The sequence below is a fragment of the Phacochoerus africanus genome, chromosome 8 (assembly GCF_016906955.1).
Source record: "Phacochoerus africanus isolate WHEZ1 chromosome 8, ROS_Pafr_v1, whole genome shotgun sequence".
In the NCBI taxonomy this organism is placed as follows: Eukaryota; Metazoa; Chordata; class Mammalia; order Artiodactyla; family Suidae; genus Phacochoerus; species Phacochoerus africanus.
The window spans coordinates 96614131-96639182 of NC_062551.1; the positions used below are offsets into that span (position 1 = coordinate 96614131).

The window sequence follows — 25052 nt, forward strand, 5'->3', positions numbered from 1 at the left end:
GATCCTTGGTATATTTATGAAATCCCTAATTTGATAAACATTGGCAAAAGAGTTCTGAAAGGATATGATGTTCCTTGGGAGTTCCCGTTGTGGCACAGCAGAAATGAATCTTGACTAGGAACCATGAGGTTGCAGGTTCAATCCCTGGCCTTGCTCAGTGGGGTTAAGGATCCGGCTTTGCCTTGAGCTGCGGTGTAGGTTGCTGATGCAGCTTGGATCTGGCTTTGCTGTGGCTGTGGTGTAGGCCGGCAGCTGTGGCTCTAATTGGAGCCCTAGCCTGGGAACCTCCATATGCCACTGGTACGGCCCTAAAAAGCAAACAAATAATCAAAAAAGGATGCATTCCTTGATAACTCTGTTGTCAAAAATATCTCTTGGAAATGTAGAAACTCAACCTGGCTGGTATTTTATATAAATGGGGAGTATTTATTTTAGTGTATAGAACCCAAGAAAACATGAAGAGGGTTTTTGTATGTTTATATCCTGTTTGGAAGAAATCATACAAAGATTTCCATCTGGGATTTTTTTTTAATTTTATTTTTTTATTACTCAAATGAATTTATTGTATCTGTAGTTGTATAATGATCATCACAGGATTTCCATCCCACAACCCAAGCACATCACCCCACCCCCCCAAACTGTCTCCTCCGGAGACCATAAGTTTTTCAATGTCTTTGAGTCAGCATCTGTTCTGCAGGGAAGTTCAGTCTGTCCTTTTTTCGGATTCCGCATGTCAGTGAAAGCATTTGATGTTGGTGTCTCATTGTATGGCTGACTTATACTTAGCATGATAATTTCTAGGTCCATCCATGTTGCTAAAAATGCTGGTATTTCGTTCTTTTTAATGGTTGAGTAATATTCCATTGTGTATATGTACCACCTCTTCTGGATCCACTCCTCTGTTGATGGACATTTAGGTTGTTTCCATGTCTTGGCTATTGAAAATAGTGCTGCAGTGAACATCGGAGTACATGTGTCTTTGCAAGTCATGGTTTTCTCTGGATAGATGCCCAGGAGTGGGATTGCTGGATCAAGTGGTAGTTCTATTCTTAGTTTTCTGAGGAATCTCCATACTGTTTTCCACAGTGGTTGCACCAATTTACAATCCATCTGGGATTTTTAATGCATAAGTGAGGCTTTTATTAACTAACTCCTCAAATTTAATTTGTCATGTTTTTGAAATGGAAGAGATTAGACCTAGCTTAGATATTATACTAAATATTTTATGCCTTATAATTAGTTCTATAAAACTGTTTAATCCTCTCCATTAACCACCTTCCTTAATGTTGCTAGGTTATTGAATCTTTGGGAATTATTATCTATAAGGCCTTGGACTATGGTTTGAAGGAAAATGAAGAAAGGGAATTGAGCCCTCCCTTGGAGCAGCTCATTGATGGCATGGCCAACACAGCAGAGGCTGATGGCAGCAATGATGAGGGCTATGAGGCTGCGGAGGAAGGTCTGGAGGAGGACGACGATGAAAAGAGAAAAACCTCAGTTATCCGGTCATATAGAGACGTCATGAAGGTAAAGTTACAATAGTACCTGTTTCTTTCAAGAGTTGTTATTTCACTTTAAGAAATTGATGATGATTGAGCATTTGATAATAGTTCCTGGACCTTCAGCTACAAAAGAATTGAATAAGGAACTAAAATTCTCTTGATTTTGTGATTTGTTCATAGCTTAAGGTAAAATGAACTGTTGGCATTATAAATTTTTTATGATTGAATCATAACTTTCAGAAAAAGCACTTTGAGTTATTATATTCCCCTTATTATAATATATTGTACACCTACTTCACTGGGTATTATGTCTTCAATAGACTTCTGTCTTTTCCTTTTTATGGAGTAAATAATAAATTTGATCTGCTTATTTATATACAGATGCTGAGGTATTACAACCGATTTAATTTTCTTGACCTAGTCAGTGGTTTTTTTGTTTGTTTTGTTTTGTTTTGTTTTTGGGCCATAGCCATGGCATATGGAAGTTCCTGGGCAAGGGATGGAACCTGTGCTGCAGTGGCAACCTCTGCCACAGCTCTAGCAGCACTGGATCCTTAACCCATTGTACCATAAAGGAACATCCTATCCAGTGGTATTTATGTGTAATGAAATAAATTCTGTAGCTTGAATTAAATTTTTCTCTTTAAGTAAAATTTTCTGTGTACTTTAAGGCCATAATTTATATAAGGCTAGATGCTCAGAGATTAAAATTAAGGCAAATTTGTTAAATTAATCTTAAAAGAGCATCTTGTTTAGAAATATTTGCATTTGATATTTCCTAGATTTTGCAAGCAGTATTCGCTCTATACCAATTGTTTTCCAACTTGTCATTAAGAATTTCAGAGACAAAGAGAGCAATCATGAAAGTACTTTTCAGGTGTTCTGCTGTACACTCTGCTTCTTGCTCGTTCTTGGATAATAAATCTTAGGAACTCTGAAATGGGCCCATACAGTTGTGATTCTTAGGAAATTCTGATATGTTCTTGAGTTCTTTTAATACTCTTTTTATACTCATTTTAAATCAACTGTGTATACAAGAAAAGTAGCCTCATTTTTGTACACATTGAAACTTCACACATTTAATTCAGTTTATATTTTCTAGATGTTAAGGTTTATTAAAATGTATATATGATATATATGTGTACACACACACACATAATCTTTCTGCAGACCACAGATGACCTATTAGTTCCATTGTAGACCAATGGTAAATAGTTAGTGAAGAGTATAAGGTTTTCCACTAAGAAACAAAACTGCATGTGCCTCTAAAACGGAGCTGGTTGTTTTTTGGTGGTGGGTTAGTGGTTATGTGGAGGATAGGAGAACATGAGTGGTGAAGGAGGGGGGGACACCCCTCTCCAGTCATGTCAGTAGATTAACCAGTCAGATGAGAGATGGCATGGCCAGATTGCTCTCCTATATCACACATTTGGAAGATAAGGGCTAGGGAGTCTTTGAAGTCTTACAAGATGTTAAATATGTTAAATTATAAAGCAAAAATTCTTGGACATTCAGCATTTGAACGGAACTATTATATTGTCTCATTCTATTTTTTTTTTTTTTGGTCTTTTGTCTTTTTAGGGCTGCACCCTTGGCATATGGAAGTTCCCAGGCTAGGAGCCAAACTGGAGCTGTAGCTGCTGGTCTACACCACAGCCACAGCAAGGCCAGATCCCAAGCCATGTCTGTGACCTATGCCATGCCACAGCTTATGGTATAGGTGAGGTCAGCCAGATCCTTAGCCCACTGAGCGAGGCCAGGAATTGAACCTGCATCCTCATGGATAATAGTCGGGTTCATTACTGCTGAGCCACAATGGGAACTCCCTCCTTAGTATTTTTTGATATTATAAAACAGTATTTTTTTTTAAATTTCATTTTCTGATTGTTCATTGGTGTTTTATAGAAATATACCTTTTTGTGTGCGTTGACCATGTATCCCATAACTTTGCTAAAATTGCTTCTTAGTTCTAATGGTTTTGTGGATTTTCTCTATATAAGATCATGTCGTATGCATTAAAAAAGCATTTTAAGAAGTTTGTGTGTAACACAACTGGTTAAGGATCTAGCGTTGCCACAGCTGTGGCACAGGTTGCAACTGTGGTATGAGTTCAGTCCCTGGCCCAGGAACTTCCACATGCCACCAGTTCAGCCAAAAAAAATTTTTAGCCTTTTACATCAGTTCTTTTCAAGTTTTAGAGCACAGCCTGTTAGTGGGTTGTGAAATCAATTAAAATCAATTGAAACTTACACAAGTTTTGTCCTGTGAAATTTTTGTGTATAAAACATGTACATATACCTGTGTTTGAATCCTTATTTAAAATGTATTTCTTACTGGGAATTACAGTAAAAAATGTTATGCCATGTTTCACAAGTATAATTGGAATATAAAGTTGTGGGATTAGTTAGATAAGAGTGAAAGTCCTAGCAGTTGCCTTTCATAACCTTGGAAATGTTAATTCCATATGGGAAGCTGTTTCCTGCATACAAGAGTAATTGAGTGAAAAATATATTCTCTGTTCATTGGTTCCTCTGTAAATAATTAAACTTGTGAGATTTTTGCCTTTCATGCTCCTGATGAATCAATTCTTAGCCTGATTTTGGTGCTGTGGAGAAAGTTTCTTCCTGAAACTCAAAATATTTTCCTGAGGATGTGTTTTTATTGAAGATAGAATCAAGTTATTAAAATATAATGTATATTTTCAGTACTTATATTAATGTAAAATTTATTGAAAGTAGTAACAAATAAGGGAGAACTAACAACTTTTTAATGCAAATGAAGTACCTTAAAGCATAGTTGTTGTACAGATACAAAATTATTATTTTACAGAAAGATAAAATTATCCCAATGCACTAGACTCTTAATAGGATGTTTTTCCAATCTAATAAATTGTGTTTGACTGTTCTGAATTGTTGTGCTTGATGTTAAATTGTGACTTTAAGCCACAAGTAGTTTTGTAGGGGTTATGCGTGAAGGACCTTGGGACTGGAGGTATCAGTGGTTACCCTCTGCCCCCTTTCCTCTACTCTGCATCTACTGGTGAGGATCTTCCTAGTGGGCCACATGTCTTCCTGACATTCTTTTTACGAAATTATACAATTCAATGTGTAGTAGAATGAGCCTAGGCTTCAGAATTCAATAGGACTGTGTTGAATCCTTCTTCTCTGTCATGTTAGCTTGATTGTGGACAAGTCACTTAACTCCTGCTTTGCTATAAAATGGTGCTAATTCAGGGTTACTTTGAAGAGTAAATAATATTATGCTGTGTAAATGACATGTCAAGTATAGTACCTGGTCTAATAAATAACTCAGTAAATGCTAGCTGTTAAAATACCTGAGTTGTGATCAAAACCCTTAATTGGGTAGTTCCCTTTCTATTCCTAACCAAAACTTGTACATATGTCCCATTATTTTCAAGTAGAAGCTGACTAATTTTAGTGAGCCCATCTGTGTTGTGGGGTGTATGTTAGTTACTGGACCACTTTTTCCATACAATTGTATGAACTTTACTGATGGTCTTGTGATGCATTAAGCTTTGGGTGACGGGAATTTTGGAATTGCCTTGCTATCCGATATGAAAATACAAAAATACTGGCTGTGTCTGTTTTTAGGATATAAAACCCCTACAAATAATAAAAAAGCACCATTATTTTCCTCTTCTATAGTTATGTGCTGCTCACCTCCCAACTGAATCAGAGGCACCAAATCATTATCAGGCAGTATGTCGGGCACTGTTTGCAGAGACAATGGAGCTGCATACATTTCTGACTAAAATTAAAAGTGCGAAAGAGGTAAGTACCACTGCTTTCCAGATTATTGGTATTGTTGAAACCTGAATTTTCAACATTACCCATTGTATAATTTACAATATATTGACATCCTTCTGATCAGTACTGAAAACTATTCAGGAAAGAAGCAACATAGGCAAAATTAAATTTGTTGTGTAAAATGTTACTATGTGAATCCATTTTATAACACAGATTTTCATAAAACTTCCTTATAAATGGAAAGTAATACTACTGACCTGTTTTAGTCAGTTTCCCATATGACTTGCTTCTCACCCTTTTTCTTCCACTTCCTCTTTCTTCCTTTGTCTATTTTAAAACATTTTAGTGTATCTTTCAGGAAGGGATAAGGACTCAGAAAGGAAGCTACACATCTGATAATTTAACTTTTATAGTGAATTTCATTAAATATTTAACGTAGGGCATGAGAATTAATACTCAGATAATCCAGAATCTATTTTATTTATTATTTATCAGTGTTTATGAGTTAAAGGTGAAACCATGGTTTTACATCCCACAGGCATGTAGTGAAGACTCTTGAGATCTTTGTAAAGCACTTGGCATATAGTAAGAGCTCAGTATGTGATCGGTGGTGGGTGTCATTTCTTTTGTGCCTGAAGTATGGAGTTTATCAGAAACATTAGTTTAAAACTTATGATGACATACAGTTTGGGGGGGGACACATATAGGATGTTTAAGGGAGGAAGGAAAGTACTAACCTATAGTAGTCAAGGAAAACTAATTAGCTCTGGTAATAAGTAAGTTTTGGATATCTCAGATAGATCACACTTGATAAATCACCTTAAATAAATCTGCTTTATATGTCTCAATAAGAGCTCCAAGCATTCCTCCTTAGTCCTAACCAGGATACTATAGTCTCTCTCTCTCTCTGTCTTGTTTTGTTTTTTTTTAAAATAGGCTAATGAAAGTGATGTCTGTTTTTTATGGAATTAATAGAATTGGATCCAAGAGGAAAGTGTTCAAAAGGTGGAAAAGCTGAACTAAATGTTAGTTGAAGAATAATTATAAATGTATCATGGGCTAGCTTTTCCTCCTGAGCAGAACCAGAGGACAGAGGGTCCAATTAAAAGCTTCAGAGTAAACATCTGAAAGCACATCCTCAGTAAAGGTTTATTAAATTGTAGAAAAGATGACTTTTTAAGGTTGTAATTATCTTTCCCAACTCATTGGAATTGAGATTGCCTTCTCCAGAGAGGCTAGTGTCATTTTTAGGATGTGAGTGTAGTCCTGTGGGGTTAAAGAAAATTAAATGAGCTCTTACAGTCTTTCCAACACAGACAGTGTTAGGAATCATTTCTGAGCTTAAAGAACAGTATTAATTTTTTCTATTCTAGTGAGCTTAAATTTTTTTTTTGTTCTTGACAAAAACTTTGCCAAACATATTTCCAGAAAGAGATTAAATAAAAGTTTCACGAGTGGAGTAAAAGAATATGAGTGTTTGAAGCATTGGTGGCTCTAGTGATGCCCAGAGAGACCGGCCAAGCCCTGGTTGTCCAGGGACCTCAAGGTCAGGGTTCCAGCCATACTCCACCCTGTCACCCTCCAGTGCCACCCCACATCCAGGTCTTAGAGATACCAGTTCTGTCCTCTTTCCTCATCTCCTACTCTGATTCCCTACTTTGCTGATTTCTGTCCAACCGTTCCGTTCTTCTTTCTAGAAACTCTGCTCCATTTTAAAAAAGAACTCCTCAGTACCCTCAGGCTCTTCTCAGAGCACTCCATCCCCCAGAGCTAGTGCTCTCTTGCCTCCCCCTTGTGGGAAGCTGTTCTGTCCTCCCTGTCTTCATCTCTGGACTTTGGTGGGGTACTGACCTCTCTGCTGCTTCTCAACAGTGACTCCTCAGACTTGTACCCAAACCTCATGGGTACCACCCACTTCTGGTACTCTTTATATATTTATGTGTACTGCCACACCTGTGGCATGTACAAGTTCCTGGGCCAGGGATTGAAGCTGCACTGCAGTTGTGACCTTAACCTGCTGCACCTCATGGGAGCTTCCCACTTCTGTTATTCTTGAACCCATTGTCACTGTCATCTGCTGTCATCTTGACTGACTTGTTTGACAAAAAGAAACCCTGGCTTTGCATTGTTGACTGCTCGTCTCCTTCAGCACTCTGCTTGCCTGGACACGGCCTGGTCCTTGTGATCACCTGCTGTCATCCCACCTTGGAAACCTGGCTGGCACTCCTTTCCTCCAACTGTAACTCCTGCCCTTGAGCTCTTTCTGGCACTGCTGCCCATACCCACCTTGTCATTTGACTCCCCCATTTTCTTCTGGTTTATCAGCCTTCTTAGATTTTTCTTCTTGTCCTGTGTGGATTAGGTTTAGTCACTTTATCAGGAGTTCAGCTTCACATGTCCAGCCTAGATTATGACACAGTCTTCTGCTAGTCTTATCACTGGAGGTTCTCTCTGCCCACTTCATCTTCCACTTTGTCGGTGGGTGATTCTTGTAGATCACAGATACGACCTATGAATCTGGCTCCAGCCCCAACCTCTGTGTGATCCTCCAGGCCTGACGCTCTGCCTACTCTCCCCGGTAGGCCTCGTGGGGCAGACTGGTGTCTCCATGTGGGACTTGTGCGCTGCACTCTGGCTTTCTGGAAGGGATTGCAAGGACTTGGAGGCAGGCCACGTGCACACATACACCTGCACTCCTCACCCAAAAGGAGCAGGTGAGGACCTTGCTAGAAGGACCTTGGCTGGGGCACTCGCCTTGCCTCCTTCCTTCCCACCAGCCCCGGGTCCAGGGCTCTTCCACACTGAGACTTTCCCCCGCCTGCACTGCGTGCCACCTGACCTTCACCCAGTGCCATCCTGAGGGGAAAATGGAACACAAGGAGCAAAACATCCTTTTCGGCCTCTTGTTTGCACTGCTGCAGTAAGGAGATAAAGCTGTGATTGTTATGTTCAGTTTGGCTCATCCTTCCTGACCACTGGACACCTGCAACTCAGCACAGCAGTTTGCTTCCTGATTAGCATGGTGGTAGAGTCAAAGTAAACTACATTACAATACACATGAAGCCTTCATGGCATTTCACGTGTTTGTGTTTTTATTCTCCTTTTCAAGTCTACCTGCTTTGCATTTTACACTATCCAGTCAAAATTATCCGGTTGCTTTCTTTCCTTTTTTTTTCCTTTCTATTTTTTTCGCTGCCTCCAATATGGAGTTCCCGGGCCAAGGATCAGATCTGAATTGCAGCTCCAACCTAAGCTGCAGCTTTGGCAACACCTAACCCATAACCCACTGTGCTGGGCAGGGGATCGAACCTGTTTCCCAGCACTCCCAAGATGCCACCAATCCCATTGCACTACAGCAGGAACTCCCAGTTTCTGAATACATCATGCTTGTTATATATTTGTTACCTGAGCACGTTCTGTTCTTTCTGCTCGGCATTCCCTCATCCCCTTGTCTGCTTGGTAATCTTCTGTTTGCCCATCTAAACCTACTCCATATTACTTCCCCACACCTCTAACAGTTTTAGGTCCTTCACTTCCTTGGGGGCTTGTATGCCCTTCAGGCTTCCACTTCTCATACTCTGTGGGAGTTATATGCTCGTGTCTTCAGACTTTTTCTCCACAGCTGGACCAGATACTTCTTGAGATAAATGACTGTGTTTTAAATTATTTTCACATCAGTGACTTATTGTAGTGTGTGCACTTAGGAACACTCTAGAAATGTCTGTCGAACTGAAATAATTTAGGGATTATGTCCATGTGTCTTTAGAACTTCCAAAATTTTCTTCTGGTTGAGAGAAGCTAAGTTTGAAACTTTTCCATTAGAAACATTTTCGCCAAGACATTGCTATTAAATACAAGAAGTTTTATGGAGTATAGGTGAGATCTTTGAGTGATCTTTCCATTCTTGAAATTTACACCGAAATTCATTCAATATTGTGTCTTGAGAATATAAGCCATATAATACTTAGAAATCTTTTTTTTTTTTTTTTTGGTCTTTTGTCCTTTTTTTTTTTAGGGCCTCACCTGCAGCATATGGAGGTTCTCAGGCTAGGGGTGTAATCGGAACTGTAGCTACCAGTCTATGCCAGAGCCACAGCAACGTGGAATCTGAGCTGCGTCTGCAACCTACAGCACAGCTCACAGCAACGCCGGATCCTTAACCTACTGAGCGAGGCCGGGGATCGAACTTGCAACCTCATGGTTCTTGGTCGGATTCGTTTCTGCTACACCACGACAAGAACTCCCAGAATACATAGAAATCTTAACACTTAGGAACATTTTGTATCATTTAATTGCAGATTTTATGGTATATAAATTACCTCTCAATACTGAGGTTTTAGGAATAAAGTCTTATAGGGTACAAATGGGTTTCCTTTTCCTCTTCAATGTATGCAGTTTTCTTGAAATTATAAAACATTTTCATACATATTAACTCCTGGCATATGTTAGTCATTTTAACCTTTAACCTAAAAAGTGCTAGCTTCACACTAATAATAAAATACTCTGCTAATTTAGTATTTTTTTCTGAAGATCTCCAAATACACATTTTAAGAATCAGACAGTCTTTCTTTTGTGACTTTGAGTTAGAGTATATCAATTGGAATTTTCAAAATAATAACCTCTGATTCAACAAGTTGATTATCTGATTATCAGTAATGTTTTAAGCAACCTTCTCTGTATGTGCATGTATAAAATTAGGGTAAGATCTTAGAACATTTGAGCTCAGTTGCTGATAATGTTCTTGATTTGATAGACCAAAAGTAATTATATTAAATTTCTTATATGCTCAGTTGGAAATTTATTAAAATATAAATCCCATAATCTATTTCCAAGTGTATAATTATTCTATAAAGTGGTCATTGCATTTATCAGACCTAGTTACTTTACAGAGCGTAAGGCTTTGTAGTTCATCTATTTATTTAGAAAGAAAATTCATTTTCATTCTAATCTCTTTTCATGATGTGATGATTTCCTTTTAAAACAATGAATGAGATCCTTTAAGGTTGTTTTCCAAATGATAGAGAAGATTTGGATAGGCCTGCTGTCACTGTTGTCTCAAAAGTAATTTGATATCCTTGTAAGTGAATGCATATTCTCGTATCTCATAAGCAATTTGATATGCTTGTATGTAAATGTAGATGGAGGGACTGTCTGAGCGATCCACTTGGTGCGTCAGGTTGTATGAGAGAAGAGGCAGCCTGTGCCCCTGGGCCAGGGACCCACCAGTGTCCAGACCTGGCCAGCCAGTGGGGCTAGTGAGCGTGAGCAGTGGGCAGTGGAGAAGTAGCTTGGCAATTTCAAGTGTAAAGTATTTTAATGGGAAGAAGGAAATTATAGTAATGGTAGTGTGCTTTAATTCATTGCTGTCCAGTAGTTTTTGATCCTCAGTTCCTGATTTTGTTATTATTAAATGAAATTATTTATCGCTTCCTCAAACTTGAATCCCTGCTGCTTTCCTGGGTTGTGTATCCCTGTGGCTATCCAGTAGCCACTGTGGCCTACTTCATTTAACCCCCTGAATAGTCCTGTACCTCTTACTGGGCAGATGAGTGAATTGAGGCTTAGCTTAGAGGTTCACATGGTTGAGAGTTCTCAGCACTTCTCACGCCAGGTTTCCACCCTCACTCTGCACTCCTTCCTGGCAAAGACCCCTGCAACAAACTGTACTGGGACAAAGCTGAAGAGAGGCCCTGAAGGAAAGTGCATGTGTCACTTCCATATAGCCTTCTGAGCAGGGTGGGAAAGAAGGGTGTGGGAAACGGGCAAAGGCAAGAGTGGCATTGAAATGTCCAAGATGGGAGTAAAATTATTTTAAGACTAGAAAGAAGGTTGATTGATTCCAGTATGTTCCTTGAGTGCTCTAAACATCACCATCTCCATGCTGAGGTGTGTAGTGTACCCCAGCCCCATTTTCTAGGAAATACTTTGTTTCACAGTAATGGTATAACTCTGTCTACTATAGTAGAATAAACTTGATGTATCAGGGAAGTACTCTGGTTAAGAAGAATCTTTCTTTTGACAAAGAGCCCTTTTTCCCAAGCAAATAACTCATTTTTTTTTTCATTTTTAAAGTATTTATATCAACACCAGTCACTTTTAAAAGCCCCTTTATTGTTGGTAAATCATATTCTTCTGCTCATTATTCCTGTGACTACTTAGGTCAAATAATAGCCTTTACTAGATTCCTGTTTACTTAACTTTAAAAAGAGAAGAGGGGGCAATTAGATATGCAGTGGTTCCTTCTAGTCATAAAATTCTCTGCAGAAAGTATAATTCACATGACTAAGTATTCTATTCATGTAGCAAGATTTTCCTTATTTTTGTACCAGTTTTGTTTTGTGCAGGCAAAATGCATACAGATAAACATTTTAAGTGCACTCCCAGTAACATACTATGAAGTTATAAATTATTTTATATTTTATGCTGTTTTATACTTTAAATTTGAGATAGATTTTACAGGAAAACTGTGTTGTTAGTATTGAGCTGGAACACTCGATGTTGACATTACTGCTGTACTTAATGTCAGTGGGGACTAGGACATCTGTATTTTAAAATCTAATGGTAAACAACTCCCTGTAAAGAGGAAATTCCTAATTTGGTAGTATTAGCCACAAGTGAAAGAACAGCAAAGTAATTGAGCATTATGAAACATTATATGTTCATGCCGTAATAAGAACTCTAAATTAGGAGACATGTAACAGATTTTTAAAGTCATTAATTTTCGTAGAAGATAGTGTGCTCAAAGTGATGAAAATTTTCTCTCCTCTTCAGTTTCTTGTACCACACATAGGAACCCAGGTTGGAGGTGCAGCCCCTTGGTCTTTGAGAGTTAAGTAAGCCATCTTGGATGTCCTCCACGGCGGGCCCTCCCAGTGTCGATTATCACTTCTGATTACCCCTTTATAATGATCTTTGCTCTCATCTCAAGTGTGGCTGCACCTGTGGTACTTGCTGATTCAGTTTCTTGTTGACATCTTAAACTCCTCTGATAAATTCCATGTTCATTCACTCTCTTGTTTATGGTTCTTCATCTGCATCCTTCAGTCTTCAGCTGCCTGAGGCCTCTGAGGCCTCCCCTCAACATCTTAAGCGCCTGCACTCGGCCTTTTTCTTTCAAGTCAGTTACCCCTATATTTCCTTGCTGGCAGCCGGCACAGTCTGTCCTTTTTTACTCATTGATATCTGCCCCTGGGCTATATTTTCATTCAAGACAGAGACCTGTTCTCTCCAATTCATTGTTGTATTTGCAGTGTAGTAGGGCCTCGGTGGATATTTGATCACTGTTGAATGACCTTGAGGATCCATGGTTCATATACTGTAGATCTGACTTCTTACCACCTATTTTGAATGTTGACTCTCCTGACTCGTCTCTGAACACAGAGCCTCCCTCATGGTTTCTCCCATGCCTTCCTCACGCAGTGGTCAGGCATCTGAGTACTATTTGATTTTTATTAACTTTTAAAAGATTTCCACTCAGCAGTGGCTCTGAATTCAAGCAATTTATGTCACTTCACCTAGACATTTATAATCCCCGTGTGTCTCTTGTTTGTTGCATCTGTGAGCACGTAGTCCTGTTAGGTGCGGAGTACTACTGCATGCCTCCACCTCATTTCCTAGGGAGGAAAACTGAAGCACAGTTAAACAAACTATAATAAATCAGCTGCCAGTGGTGAGAGGAAGAATTGGGATTAGTGCTCCTTTTTAATGTTTTAGAAATAGTGACAAACACCAGAAATGGATCTTGCAGTAGGAGATGAGGACGTGAAGGAGGTGTCTGTAAACCAGAGTGTGGGAGGGGCAGATGTATGCCCAGCAGTGGGACTACTGGATCTTCTGGTAGTTCTGTATTTGAGGAATCTCCATACTGTTTTCCACAGTGGTACCAGTTTACATTCTCACCAACAGTGGAAGAGGGTTCCCTTTGCTCCAACACCCTCTCCAGCATTTGTTTTTTGTAGACTTTTTAATGATGGCCATTTTTACAGTTGTGAGGTGGTACTTCATTTTAGTTTTGATTTGCATTTCTGTAATAATTAGTGATGTTGAGCATTTCTTCATGTGCCTACTGGCCATCTGTATGTCTTGTTTGAAGAAACGTCTGTTGAGGTCTTCTGCTCATGTTTCAACTGGTTGTTTTTTTTTTTTATTGTTGATTGGTATGAGTTGTTTGTGTATTTTGGAGATTAAGCCCTTGTCATTTGCATCATTTGCAACTATTTTCTCCCATTCCAGAGGTTGCCTTTTTGTTTTTTTATGTTTTTTTCCTCTCCTGTGCATGAAATCATCTTTTGTCTGTTTTTCTAAATCAGATAACCACATTTTATAACCTATAATTGGCTGAAAAAAATCAAATGTAAATATTTCCCACTCAGTATCTCTCCCTTTTTTTTTTTTTTTTTGCCTTTTCCAGGGCCGCTCCCTTGGCATATGGAGGTTCCCAGGCTAGGGGTCTAATTGGAACTATAGCTGCCCGCCTGCGCCACGGCCACAGTAACGTGGGATCTGAGCCACATCTGTAACCTATACCACAGCTCACGGCAACGCTAGATCCTTAACCCCCTGAGTAAGGTCAGGGATCGAACCCACAACCTCATGGTTCCTGGTCGGATTCGTTAACCACTGAGCCATGACGGGAACTCCGCACTCAGTATCTCTTAACATCCAAGCCCACCTATAGTGTAGTGTCATTGCCAGTTAACACACTGATTCCTGAGACATGACATGACTTCACATTGTCTTCTGCTTGAATGTACTCACAGAGATAAAGCCTCAAGATCTCTGTCTCGTTCACATGTTGAAGTATATTTTGATTAGCTTTCCTATATTCCTGGCCTATCCCTGTCATGTCTGCTCACAACACCTCCAATAATAAAACCACAATGACATTTAAGTTAACTGGAAATTTCTCCCTAGAGCCAAAACAGATTTCTGTTCCTCTAAGTGGTGCACATATTTTTTGAAAGAATCTACCACCAGATGTCTCTTTATAAGATTGCCATTTGTTCATTTTAATTAAATCATCTATCATTTGTGACTTCTTAGGGTCCTTGTCTGTGTCTGTTTTTTCTATTCAGTTTGTTATTTTGTGAATGTTAGTAAATGTACACAGGGCTCACCTCTTCAGCAGTTGTGAAATTACCGCTTCTGCCCTTAGGTTTCTTTGCCTTTGTCACTACTTGCTCTGCTAAGATGCTTCAGAGGAATCTTTTATGTAAAAGATCATGCCAGAACTCTTCTACCTTTCACATCTAGTAACTTTGAATTTACTTAATTTTATCTTAACAAATAAAAAATTCAGATGTTTCCACTCTCGGAGCGCAGAAGTCTTATAGTAAGCGCACCCTTTTACAAACTCTGTCTCCCTGGCCACACCATGTCTCCCCTGCAGGCAGCAGATACTGTTCATTTCTTCTTTGTCCTTACAGAGATGATTCGTGTATAACTAACCAAGACATATCAGTATTTTTTTCTTCCTTTTTAATGATGTTCTGAACCTTTCCTTTTGTATGATATTCTGTTGTGTGGATAAACTATAATTGATTTATTGACAAGTTCTCTATTGACAATAGTAAGTCACTTCCAGTCTTTTGCTATTTACAAACAATGCTGCAGTGGATAGCATTTAACCTATTTTTCACGAGTGTGATTGTGTATATAAGACAGATTCCTAAAAGTAGGATTGCTGGGCCAGAGGAACTGTGCATTTATAATATTCATGAAATATTATGAAACTGAACTCCATAGAGGTTTACTAATTGATACTCTCCTTGGAAAAGTGTAAAAGTGTCTTATTTTTTTACGTCTTCATGAATGTATTTTCTAAGTGAGAAGTGAAAATGTTTCTCAAAGTTTTAGTTTACATTTTCCTTATTATGAATGAGATTGAGTAGCTTTTCATATGCTTAAGAGCTATCTGTATTTGTTAATTGCGTATTCATATTGGCCCATTTTTCTAATTGAGTATTGGTCTTATTGATTTGTATTTATTAGGAAAAGAGCTTTTGCAATATAATTTGTGATTATTGTCTCATATTTTAATGATTGTTTTTATAATGATCATCACTGCATGTTTATAGGTGTGAAGAGTTGATGAGTATAAAAGCTGAAAGGAGAGTTCCCATTGTGGCACAGCAGAATCCTGACTAGTGACCATGAGGTTGCAGGTTTGATCCCTGGCCTCACTCAGTGGGTTAAGGATCCAGCGTTTCTGTGGCTGTGGCTGTGGCCAGCAGCTGTAGCTCTGATCAGACCCCTAGCCTGGGAACCTCCATAAGCCACGTGTATGGCCCTAAAAACCAAAACAACAACAACAACAAAACCAAAACACAGGGAGTTCCCGTCGTGGCACAGTGGTTAACGAATCCGACTAGGAACCATGAGGTTGCGCGTTCGGTCCCTGCCCTTGCTCAGTGGGTTAACGATCCGGCGTTGCCGTGAGCTGTGGTGTAGGTTGCAGACGCGGCTCGGATCCCACGTTGCTGTGGCTCTGGCGTAGGCCGGTGGCTACAGCTCCGATTCAACCCCTAGCCTGGGAACCTCCATATGCCGCGGGAGCGGCCCAAGAAATAGCAACAACAACAACAACAACAACAGCAACAACAACAACAAAACCAAAACACAAACCTGAAAGGGCAGACAGATGGCTTTAGGGAGACACTGTGAGTTGCACTGCTTGGGACAGAGATGGTCATTAAACACTTAGCCAGTGTGTGTGTCTATCTGTGTGTGTGTGTCTGCATGTCTACAAAAATAATTGGAAGAATGGAGGAACAATATTCCTATGCTAGAACCTAGAAATGAATCTCCCTCATTTTGATGATTTCATCTATATTTTTTCTGATTTCTGTAGTGAGCCATCTAAATTCAAATTAAGCTTTGCAGGACATCAATTTATGGTTAGTATTTTAACATTTTGTATTTTTCATGAAGTAAAATGCCCTGACTTTCTTGCCTGTCTTCTCCCTCTTCCACCCCTCTGGGAGAAGGAGCATGCGTAAAGCTTGATGAAAATATAAATCATATTCTTTAGTAATTATGTGTTAGTTCTTTAATATATAGAAGACTTCCATTTATCAGAAGAATTGCTGTAACTGTATGGGGGCTTTTTTGTGCTGTAATTTCCAAAGTATTAATTTGTGGTTGGTAAATATGGTAAGGTCCTTCTTCCTGCTTTTCTGTGATAAAAATATCTGAATTAGGGAGATATTTGGCTCTACACTCTGAGGCTAATACACATTTTCTGTTTATTATGTGCACTATTTATATTAGTGACTTTGTCACTTGTGAAATGTATTTAATAATCCCCATGTAAGTACTTTCTTTGAAAGTATGTTAGTAAAAGAGTAAATGTTTTTGTAATGGAACGGAAGTGTTCACAGCATCCTCATAGATATTCATTTTTACTCATTTAAATGTTTTACTCATTTAAATGAGTAAAAAAAAAAGGTTTGTTCAAGGAATTATTGCAACATTCATTTTTACACATTTAAAAGTTTCTAAACTGAAAAAAGTACTTATCACACAGGGGAATAAAATGACACATAGTTTTAAATGGTTAACAAGTATGGAGGAAAAAAGTGATCACTAAAATACTGTTATTAAAATATTATTTTAACGCACAACTATATTTGTAAGTAAGGTGGTTCAATCTAAGATAGCATTTGTATGTGAGCTGATGTTGAATCTATGCAAATAAAATTACTTAGAACATTTGATATACTTGTGATTCATGGAGTCAATTTTATTTACTTTTTAAGATGCCCGGAACTAAAAATATTGGCATGGAATGTCCTAATTGCTAGCTTGAGAGTGGCTGTGTCAGGAATGGGGATAGGTAATTGCAATGGGGGTGCTCTCAGAGCTTTCTCACTGTATTCCAAGCACAGGTTGGCATCTCTTAGTACTCTTATGCAAGCAAAAAACTTATTTAGGAGATAGAATGTAATTGACATAAGCTTGTGTCTAAAACTAGAAAAATCTATAATTTACTTTCAAATAATTTGTTTTTGCTGCTAATGAGAAAACCTGCATATTTTTTCAAGCATGCTCAATTATAGTATTTATGGATTCCCAGCTATTTTCTATCAATTTATTGCTGAGTCAGGATTTTTACTTCTCAAAGAGGCTAAAGCAAGTTCATTTAGTAAAAGAGTAAATGTTTTTGTAATGGAACGGAAGTGTTCACAGCATCCTCATAGATATTCATTGGCTTATAGAAAGTAATACCTACTGGATAAATACTAAATAATTAATATCTAAAATCTGCTTAATGTGAGCCAGGCCTCATACTGTATTTCTTCTGTATTATTTTATGTAATATTAGCAAAATCCAAATATTTTAGTACCTGCCTTTTACAGGTGGGAAAAATCAAACTGAGCACTAGAGCAGTTACATAATTGTCCAAAGTTGCACAGCATGGAAGTACCTGAGTTACAGTTTGTGCTACTTATTGTTGAGAAAAATAAAGACATGGAATTCTAGGGCCATTTGTTAAATTATCTTCAGTATTATAAAGAACAAATAGTTTTTCTTTTTCTTTTTTTAAATCACTCAATGAATTTATTACATTTATAGTTGTACAATGATCATCATAATCCAATTTTCTAGCATTTCCATCCCATAACCCCAGTGCATCCCCCCACCCCCCAAATTGTCTCCTTTGGAAACTGTAAGTTTTTCAAAGTCTGTGAATCAGTATCTGTTCTGCAAAGAAGTTCATTGTGTCCTTTTTTCAGATTCCACATGTCAGTGATAGCATTTGATATTGGTGTCTCATTGATTGACTGACTTCATTTAGCATGATAATTTCTAGGTCCATCCATGTTGCTAAAAATGCTGGTATTTCATTCCTTTTAGTGGCTGAGTAACATTCCATGGTGTATGTGTACCACATCTTCTTGATCCACTCCTCTATCAATGGACATTTAGATTGTTTCCATGTCTTGGCTATTGAAAAGAGTGCTGCAGTGAACATTGGAGTACACGTCTTTGTGAGTCACGGTTTTCTCTGGATAGATGCCCAGCAGTGGGATTGTTGGATCCAATGGTAGATCTATTTTTTAGTTTTCTGAGGCATCTCCATACTGTTTTCCACAGCGGTTGCACCAATTTACAATCCCACCAACAGTATAGCAGGGTTCCTTTTTCTGCACACCCTCTCTAGCACTTATTGTTTATAGACTTTTTGATGGTGGTCATTCTGGCTGTTCTAAGGTGGTACCTCATAGTGGTTTTGATTTACATTTCTCTAATAATGAGTGATGTTGAACATGTTTTCATGTGTTTTTTGGCCATCTGTATGTCTTCTCTGGAGAACTGTCTATTTAGATCTTCTGGCCCTTTTTTGATGTGGTTGTTTGTTTTTTTGGTATGGAGCTGCAGAAGGTGTTTATAAATGTTGGTGATTAATCCCTTGTTAGTCGCTTCATTTGCAAAGATTTTCGCCCATTCTGTGGGTTGTCTTTTCGTTTTGTTTAGAGTTTCCTTTGCTGTGCAGAAACTTTTTAAGTTTGATTAGGTCCCATTTGTTTATTTTTGGTTTTACTGTCATGACTCTAAGAGGTGGATCTGAGAAGACGTTGCTGTCGTTTATGTCAGAGAGTGTTTGGCCTGTGTTTTCCTCTAAGAGTTTTATAGTGTCTGGTCTTATATCTAGGTCTTTAATCCATTTTGAGTTTATTTTTGTGTATGGTGTTAGGGAGTGTTCTAATTTCATTCTTTTCCATGTGGCTGTCCAGTTTTCCCAGCACCACTTATTGAACAGGCCGTCTTTTCTCTTTTGTATATTCTTGCCTCCTTTGTCATAGATGAGTTGGCCGTAGGTGCGTGGGTTTAATTCTGGGCTTTCTGTCCTGTTCCACTGATCTATATTTCTGTCTTTGTGCCAGTACCATATGGTTTTGATGACTATAGCTTTGTAGTATAGTTTGAAGTCAGGGATCCTGATTCCTTCAGCTCCATTTTTCTTTTTCAGGATGCCTTTGGCTATTCTGGGTCTTTTGTGCTTCCAAACAAACTTTAAAATATTTTGTTGGAGTTCCGTGAAAAATGTCCTTGGTAATTTGATAGGGATTGCATTGAATGTGTAGATTGCCTTGGGTAGTATAGTCATTTTGATAATATTGACTCTTCCAATCCAAGAGCATGGTATGTCTTTCCATCTCTTTGTGTCGTCTTTGATTTCTTTCATCAGTGTCTTATAGTTTTCAGAGTACAGGTCTTTTGTCTCTTTAGGTAGGTTTACTCCTAGGTATTTTATTCTTTTGGATGTGATGGTAAATGGGATTGCTTCCCTAATTTCTCTTTCTGATCTTTCATTGTTAGTATATAGAAATGCAGTTGATTTCTGTGTATTAATTTTGTATCCTGAATAGTTTTTCTTAGAAGCAGGTAGTTTGGGATTTTGTCACAGCGCAAGTAAAGATAGATGCGAAAGTCCTAACAGGAGACCATCCTGCCTACATTTCATCAGGGATGTGGTGGAGAATAGTTACAGTTAAGGTTGGGTGGGAACTGGGCTGTATGCTGCTCAGACCCTTCCGCCTGGCTACCCCTAAGACATAGAAGCATGAGCCCATGTTTCTGTACTAAGGGGACTTATAGAATCATAACTCTTTCCTTTGCAAGTGATAGAACCCACTCAAATTAGCCCAGGTTTAGTAGGGAGGGGAGAATGGGCTCCCTTATTTGGGAATCTAAGGGAACAGAGCTCTGGGCATCCAGTCTCTCCAAGCCTGTAATCAGGGCTGGATTTCTCTCTCGACATCCCTAGGACAGGCTCTTTTGACAGGTAATTGGATAGACTGCTGCCCACAGCTAACATGCCCTCAGTGCAGTAGCTCCAGCAGAACGTTTTTTCTGTTAACTGAGGCAAAAAAGTCTTGGAGGAGGAAGGGAGTCCTGTCCCCACTAGGGCACCTGTCACTGTGAGCGAGTGGGATCCTCACCCTGTGACTGGCCTTGTGGTGCTGGGCATGGACCAGCTCTACCCAATGTGTGTGTTCCCCAGGAGAAAGAGGGATAGTTATTAATAGAAGAGAAGTAAAGTGCTTCTGGAAAAACAGCAGATGCACACTGAGGGGTATATATATATAGTTCAGTATAAGTCAAAATATCTTTGAAATAGTGAATTTTAACTTTAAAATTCATGTAAATTTTGTTTTAGATGTCTTCATCTGTTACTATTTTTAAAACATTCCATGTGTGGATTGAGTCCCTCCAGGAGGTAGACTCCTAGGTAAAATAAATTCAGAAGTCTATTGGGGATTACTTTGCAGAATACCTGTAAGGGTTGAGGGAAACTTTACTGTGATGCAGGTATAGCAGGTCAGCCAACCCCACAGGGAGCTCAGATGACCCCGCAGAGGCCCCAGATTGAAATAAGGGGTCCTGACTTGTGTCCTTCCTCATGGACCAGTGATTGGACGTGGGCTACTCAGAGGGGGGTGATGTTGGAAGAGCTGACCCCAGCTCCTGGGGGTGGGGTTTAGGCTGTGAAGAGACAACACCCCTGGCAGCCAGTGGAAGAACACTTCATTCTTGAAAGGGGAGGGGAAGGTGTGGATCTGGGTGGCTTGCTGGAGCATCCAGGAGTATGTGTCAGTTTCATCTGCAATTGTAAGTGTTGCCTGCATATGCCTCTGCCGTTTGACCAGAGGTCCCCAGAAGTACTTCCAGGCCCTGCACTTTGAGGGCCACAGCAGATCCTGGGGGACTGAAAAGATAAACTAACTGAGGAAGCAACTGAAGCAGAAAGAACAGTTCAGACACCTGCTTAATCAAGTTTTTGGCAGTAGCAGTGGGCATCAAGAAAAAATGAGAGATTTTCATCTTGCCGAAGACCTCCCGTCTTCCACTGTCTCTGTACATGTGTCTTGCCTTCGCTTGGTTTGATCCTAAAAGGACCTAGAGACCACTTGACTTTTTAAAAAACAATATAAGCTTATAAAGATGAGTTTCACATTGTGTTTTTCAGCTTTTTTTCATTATCTTTTGGTTCATAGATTGTTGGATAAATAAAATAGTGCTTTTTGTAGGATCAGCCTTTAGATGATGGGGGAATATGACAGAAAGATAAGGTTTCTCTATCTCATCCCTCCAGTGGATTCTGATTTAGAGAAGAAAATACAGCTTTTCCTCAGAATGATTTCTCTTTTTTATTAAATAACATTTTCACATACATATTTATTTCAAGCATATTTATTTATTTTTCTTTCTTTTTTTTTCTTTTTTGCTTTTTAGGGCCACACCCATGGCATATGGAGGTTCCCAGGCTACGGGTTGAATTGGAGCTACAGTTTCTGGCCTACACCATAGCCACAGCAACATGAGATCTGAGCCACGTCTGCGACCTACATTGCAGCTCATGGCAACACTGGATCCTTAACCCACTAAGCGAAGTGAGGGATCGAACCCTCAACCTCATGGTTTCTAGTCGGATTCATTTCCTCTGCTCCACGACAGGAATTTCTCAAGCATATTTAAGTTTTATTGAAGTATAGTTAGTTTACAAGTCTGCGATAATTTCTGCTGTACAACAGAGTGACCCAGTCATACACATACACATAGCCATTCTCTTTGATTCTTTTCCCACATAGATTATCACAGAATACTGGGTATAGTTCCCTGTGCTATATAGCAGGTCCCCCTTGGCCAATCATTCCATATACCTCAGTGCGCATATGCCAGTTCCAAACCCCCAGCCCATCCCTCCCACCCCCCACCTGTCTCCTTTCGTAACCAAAAGTTTTTCAAAATCTGTGAACTTGTTTCTGTTTTGCAAATAAGTTAATTTGTGTCCTTTTAAAAAAATATATCCCAGATGTAAGTGATATAATATGATATTTGTCTTTCACTGGCTAACTTCATTTAGTATGATAGTTTCTAGGTCCATCCATGTTACTGCAAATGGCATAATGTCATTGTTTATGGCTGAGTAATATTCCATTGTATATATGTACCACATCTTCTTCATCCATTCCTCTGTTGGTGAACGTTTAGGTTGCTTCCATGTCTTGGCTATTGTAAATAGTGCTGCAGTGAACATCGGGGTACATGTGTCTTTTCAAATTATGGTTTTCTCTGGATAGATGCCCAGGAGTGGGATTGCTGCATCATATGATAGTTCTTTTTTTTTTTTTTTAATGATTTTTATTTTTTTCCATTATAGCTGGTTTATAGTGCTCTGTCAATTTTCTGCTGCACAGCAAGGTGACCCAGTCACACATACACATATAAATTCTTTTTTCTCATATTATCATGCTCTATCATAAGTGCCTAGATATAGTTCCCTGTGCTATATAGTAGGATCTCATTGCTTATCCATTCCAAAGGCAATAATTTGCATCTATTAACCCCAAATTCCCAGTCCATCCCACTCCCTTTGCCTTGGCAACCACAAGTCTGTTCTCCATATCCATGATTTTCTTTTCTGTGGAAAGGTTCATTTGTGCCATATATTAGATTCCAGATATAAGTGATATCATGTGGTATTTGTCTCTCTCTTTCTGACTTACTTCACTTATTATGAGAGTCTCTGGTTCCATCTATGTTGCTACAAATGGCATGATTTTGTTCTTTTTTATGGCTGAGTAGTATTCCATCATGTATATATACACACACACACACACACACACACACACACACACACACACATCTTCTTAATCCAATCATATGTCAATGGACATTTAGGTTGTTTCCATGTCTGGACTATTGTGAATAGTGCTGCAATGGACATACGGGTGCATGTGTCTTTTTCAAGGAAAGTTTTGGGGGGATATGTACCCAAGAGTGGGATTGTGGGGTCATATGGTAGTTCTATATTTAGTTTTCTGAGTTACCGCCATACTGTTTTCCATAGTGGTTGTATCAATTTACATTCCAGCAACAGTGTAGGAGGGTTCCCTTTTCTCCACATCCTCTCCAACATTTGTTATTTGTGAACTTATTAATGATGGCCGCTCTGACTGGTATGAGGTGGTACCTTATAGTAGTTTTTGGTTTGAATTTCTCTAATAATCAGTAATGTTGAACATTTTTTCACATGCTTGTTGGCTATCTGTATATCTTCTTTGGAGAAATGTCTATTCAGGTCTTTTGCTCATTTTTCCATTGGGTTGTTGGCTTTTTTGCTGTTGAATTGTTTAAGTTGTTTGTGTATTTTAGAGATAAAGCCCTTGTCAGTTGCATCATTTGAAACTATTTTCTTCATTTTGTAAGTTGTCTTTTTGCTGGTTTTTTTTTTGTTTTTTGTTTGTTTGTTTGTTTGTTTGTTTGTTTTTATGGTTTCCTTTGCTGTGCAAAAGCTTTTCAGTTTGGTTAGATCCCATTGGTTTATTTATGTAGTTATTTTTCCCATTGGTTAATTTTTGCTTTTATTTCTGTTGCCTTGGGAGACTGACCTGAGAAAACATTTTTAATGTTGATATCAGATAATGTTTTGCCTATGTTCTCTTCTACGAGTTTGATGGTGTCTTGTCTTAGGTTTAAATCTTTAAGCTATTTGAGTTTATTTTAGCGCGTGGTCTGAGGGTGTTGTTCCAGTGTCATTGATTTACATGCAGAGCGGTCTGGTTTTCCCAGCACCACTTGCTGGGTGCCATTTTATATTTTCCCATTTTATATTCTTGCCTCCTTTGTCAAAGATTAATTGACCATAGGTGTCTGGGTTTATTTCTGGGTTCTCTATTCTGTTCCATTTGTCTGTATGTCTGTTTTTGGTACCACACTGTCTTGATTTCTGTAGGTTTGTAATAATTGCCTGAGTCTGGAAGAGTTATGCCTCCTGCTTGGTTTTTGTTCCTCAGGATTGCTTTGGCAATTCTGGGTCTTTGGTGGTTCCATATAAATTTTTGGATTGTTTCTTCTAGGTCTGTGAAAAATATCATGGGTAATTTGATAGCAATTGCATTGAATCTGTAGATTGCTTTGGGATAGTACGGCCATTTTTATAATATTAGTTTTTCCAACCCATGAGCATGGAATATCTTTTCATTTCTTTGAATCCTCTTTAATTTCCTCGATTAATGTTTTATAGTTATCAGCATATGAGTCTTTCACCTCCTTGGTCAGGTTTATTCCCAGGTGTTTGATTTTTGGGGGGTTCAATTTTAAAAAGTATTATATTTTTGAATTCCTTTTCTAATATTTCATTGTTAGTATATAGAAATGTGATTTCTGAATGTTAATCTTGTATCCTGCTACTTTGCTGTCATATGGTAGTTCTGTATTTAGTTTTTTGAGGAATCCATACTGTTTTCCATAGTGGTGCCACCAATTGACATTCGCACCAACAGTGTAATAGGGTTCCCTTTTCTCTACACTCTCTCCATCATTTGTGAATGATTACTTATAAAACTCTTAGAAGCCTAACACTCTCTGACATGAATCACAGCAGTACTTCTCAGATCCACCTCCTAGTATAATGACATTAAAAACTAAAATAGGAGTTCCCGTTGTGGCGCAGTGGTTAACGAATCCGACTAGGAACCATGAGGTTGCGGGCTCGGTCCCTGCCCTTGCTCAGTGGGTTAACGATCCGGCGTTGCCGTGAGCTGTGGTGTAGGTTGCAGACGCGGCTCGGATCCGAGTTGCTGTGGCTCTGGCGTAGGCCGGTGGCTACAGCTCCGATTCAACCCCTAGCCTGGGAACCTCCATATGCCGCGGGAGCGGCCCAAGAAATAGCAACAACAACAACAAAGACAAAAAGACAAAAAAAAAAAACTAAAATAAATGAATGGGATGTAATTAGACTTAAAAGTTTTTGCACAGCAAAGGAAATCAATC

General features: G+C 38.8%; 1 protein-coding gene across 4 annotated transcripts in view; it reads left to right on the plus strand.

Moving 5' to 3' along the window:
• SPIRE1 (spire type actin nucleation factor 1) overlaps positions 1–25052 on the plus strand; it is a 180378-nt gene that overhangs the window by 94524 nt on the left and 60802 nt on the right. For all 4 annotated transcript variants that reach the window (XR_007136624.1, XM_047793645.1, XM_047793646.1 and 1 more), the window contains 2 exons: positions 1294–1527; positions 5168–5293. Coding sequence is in view for 3 of the 4 variants with exons in the window: in XM_047793645.1 (XP_047649601.1) it covers positions 1294–1527; positions 5168–5293 (360 nt within the window). In the remaining variant the exon portion in view is untranslated. The remainder of the gene's footprint in view (positions 1–1293; positions 1528–5167; positions 5294–25052) is intronic.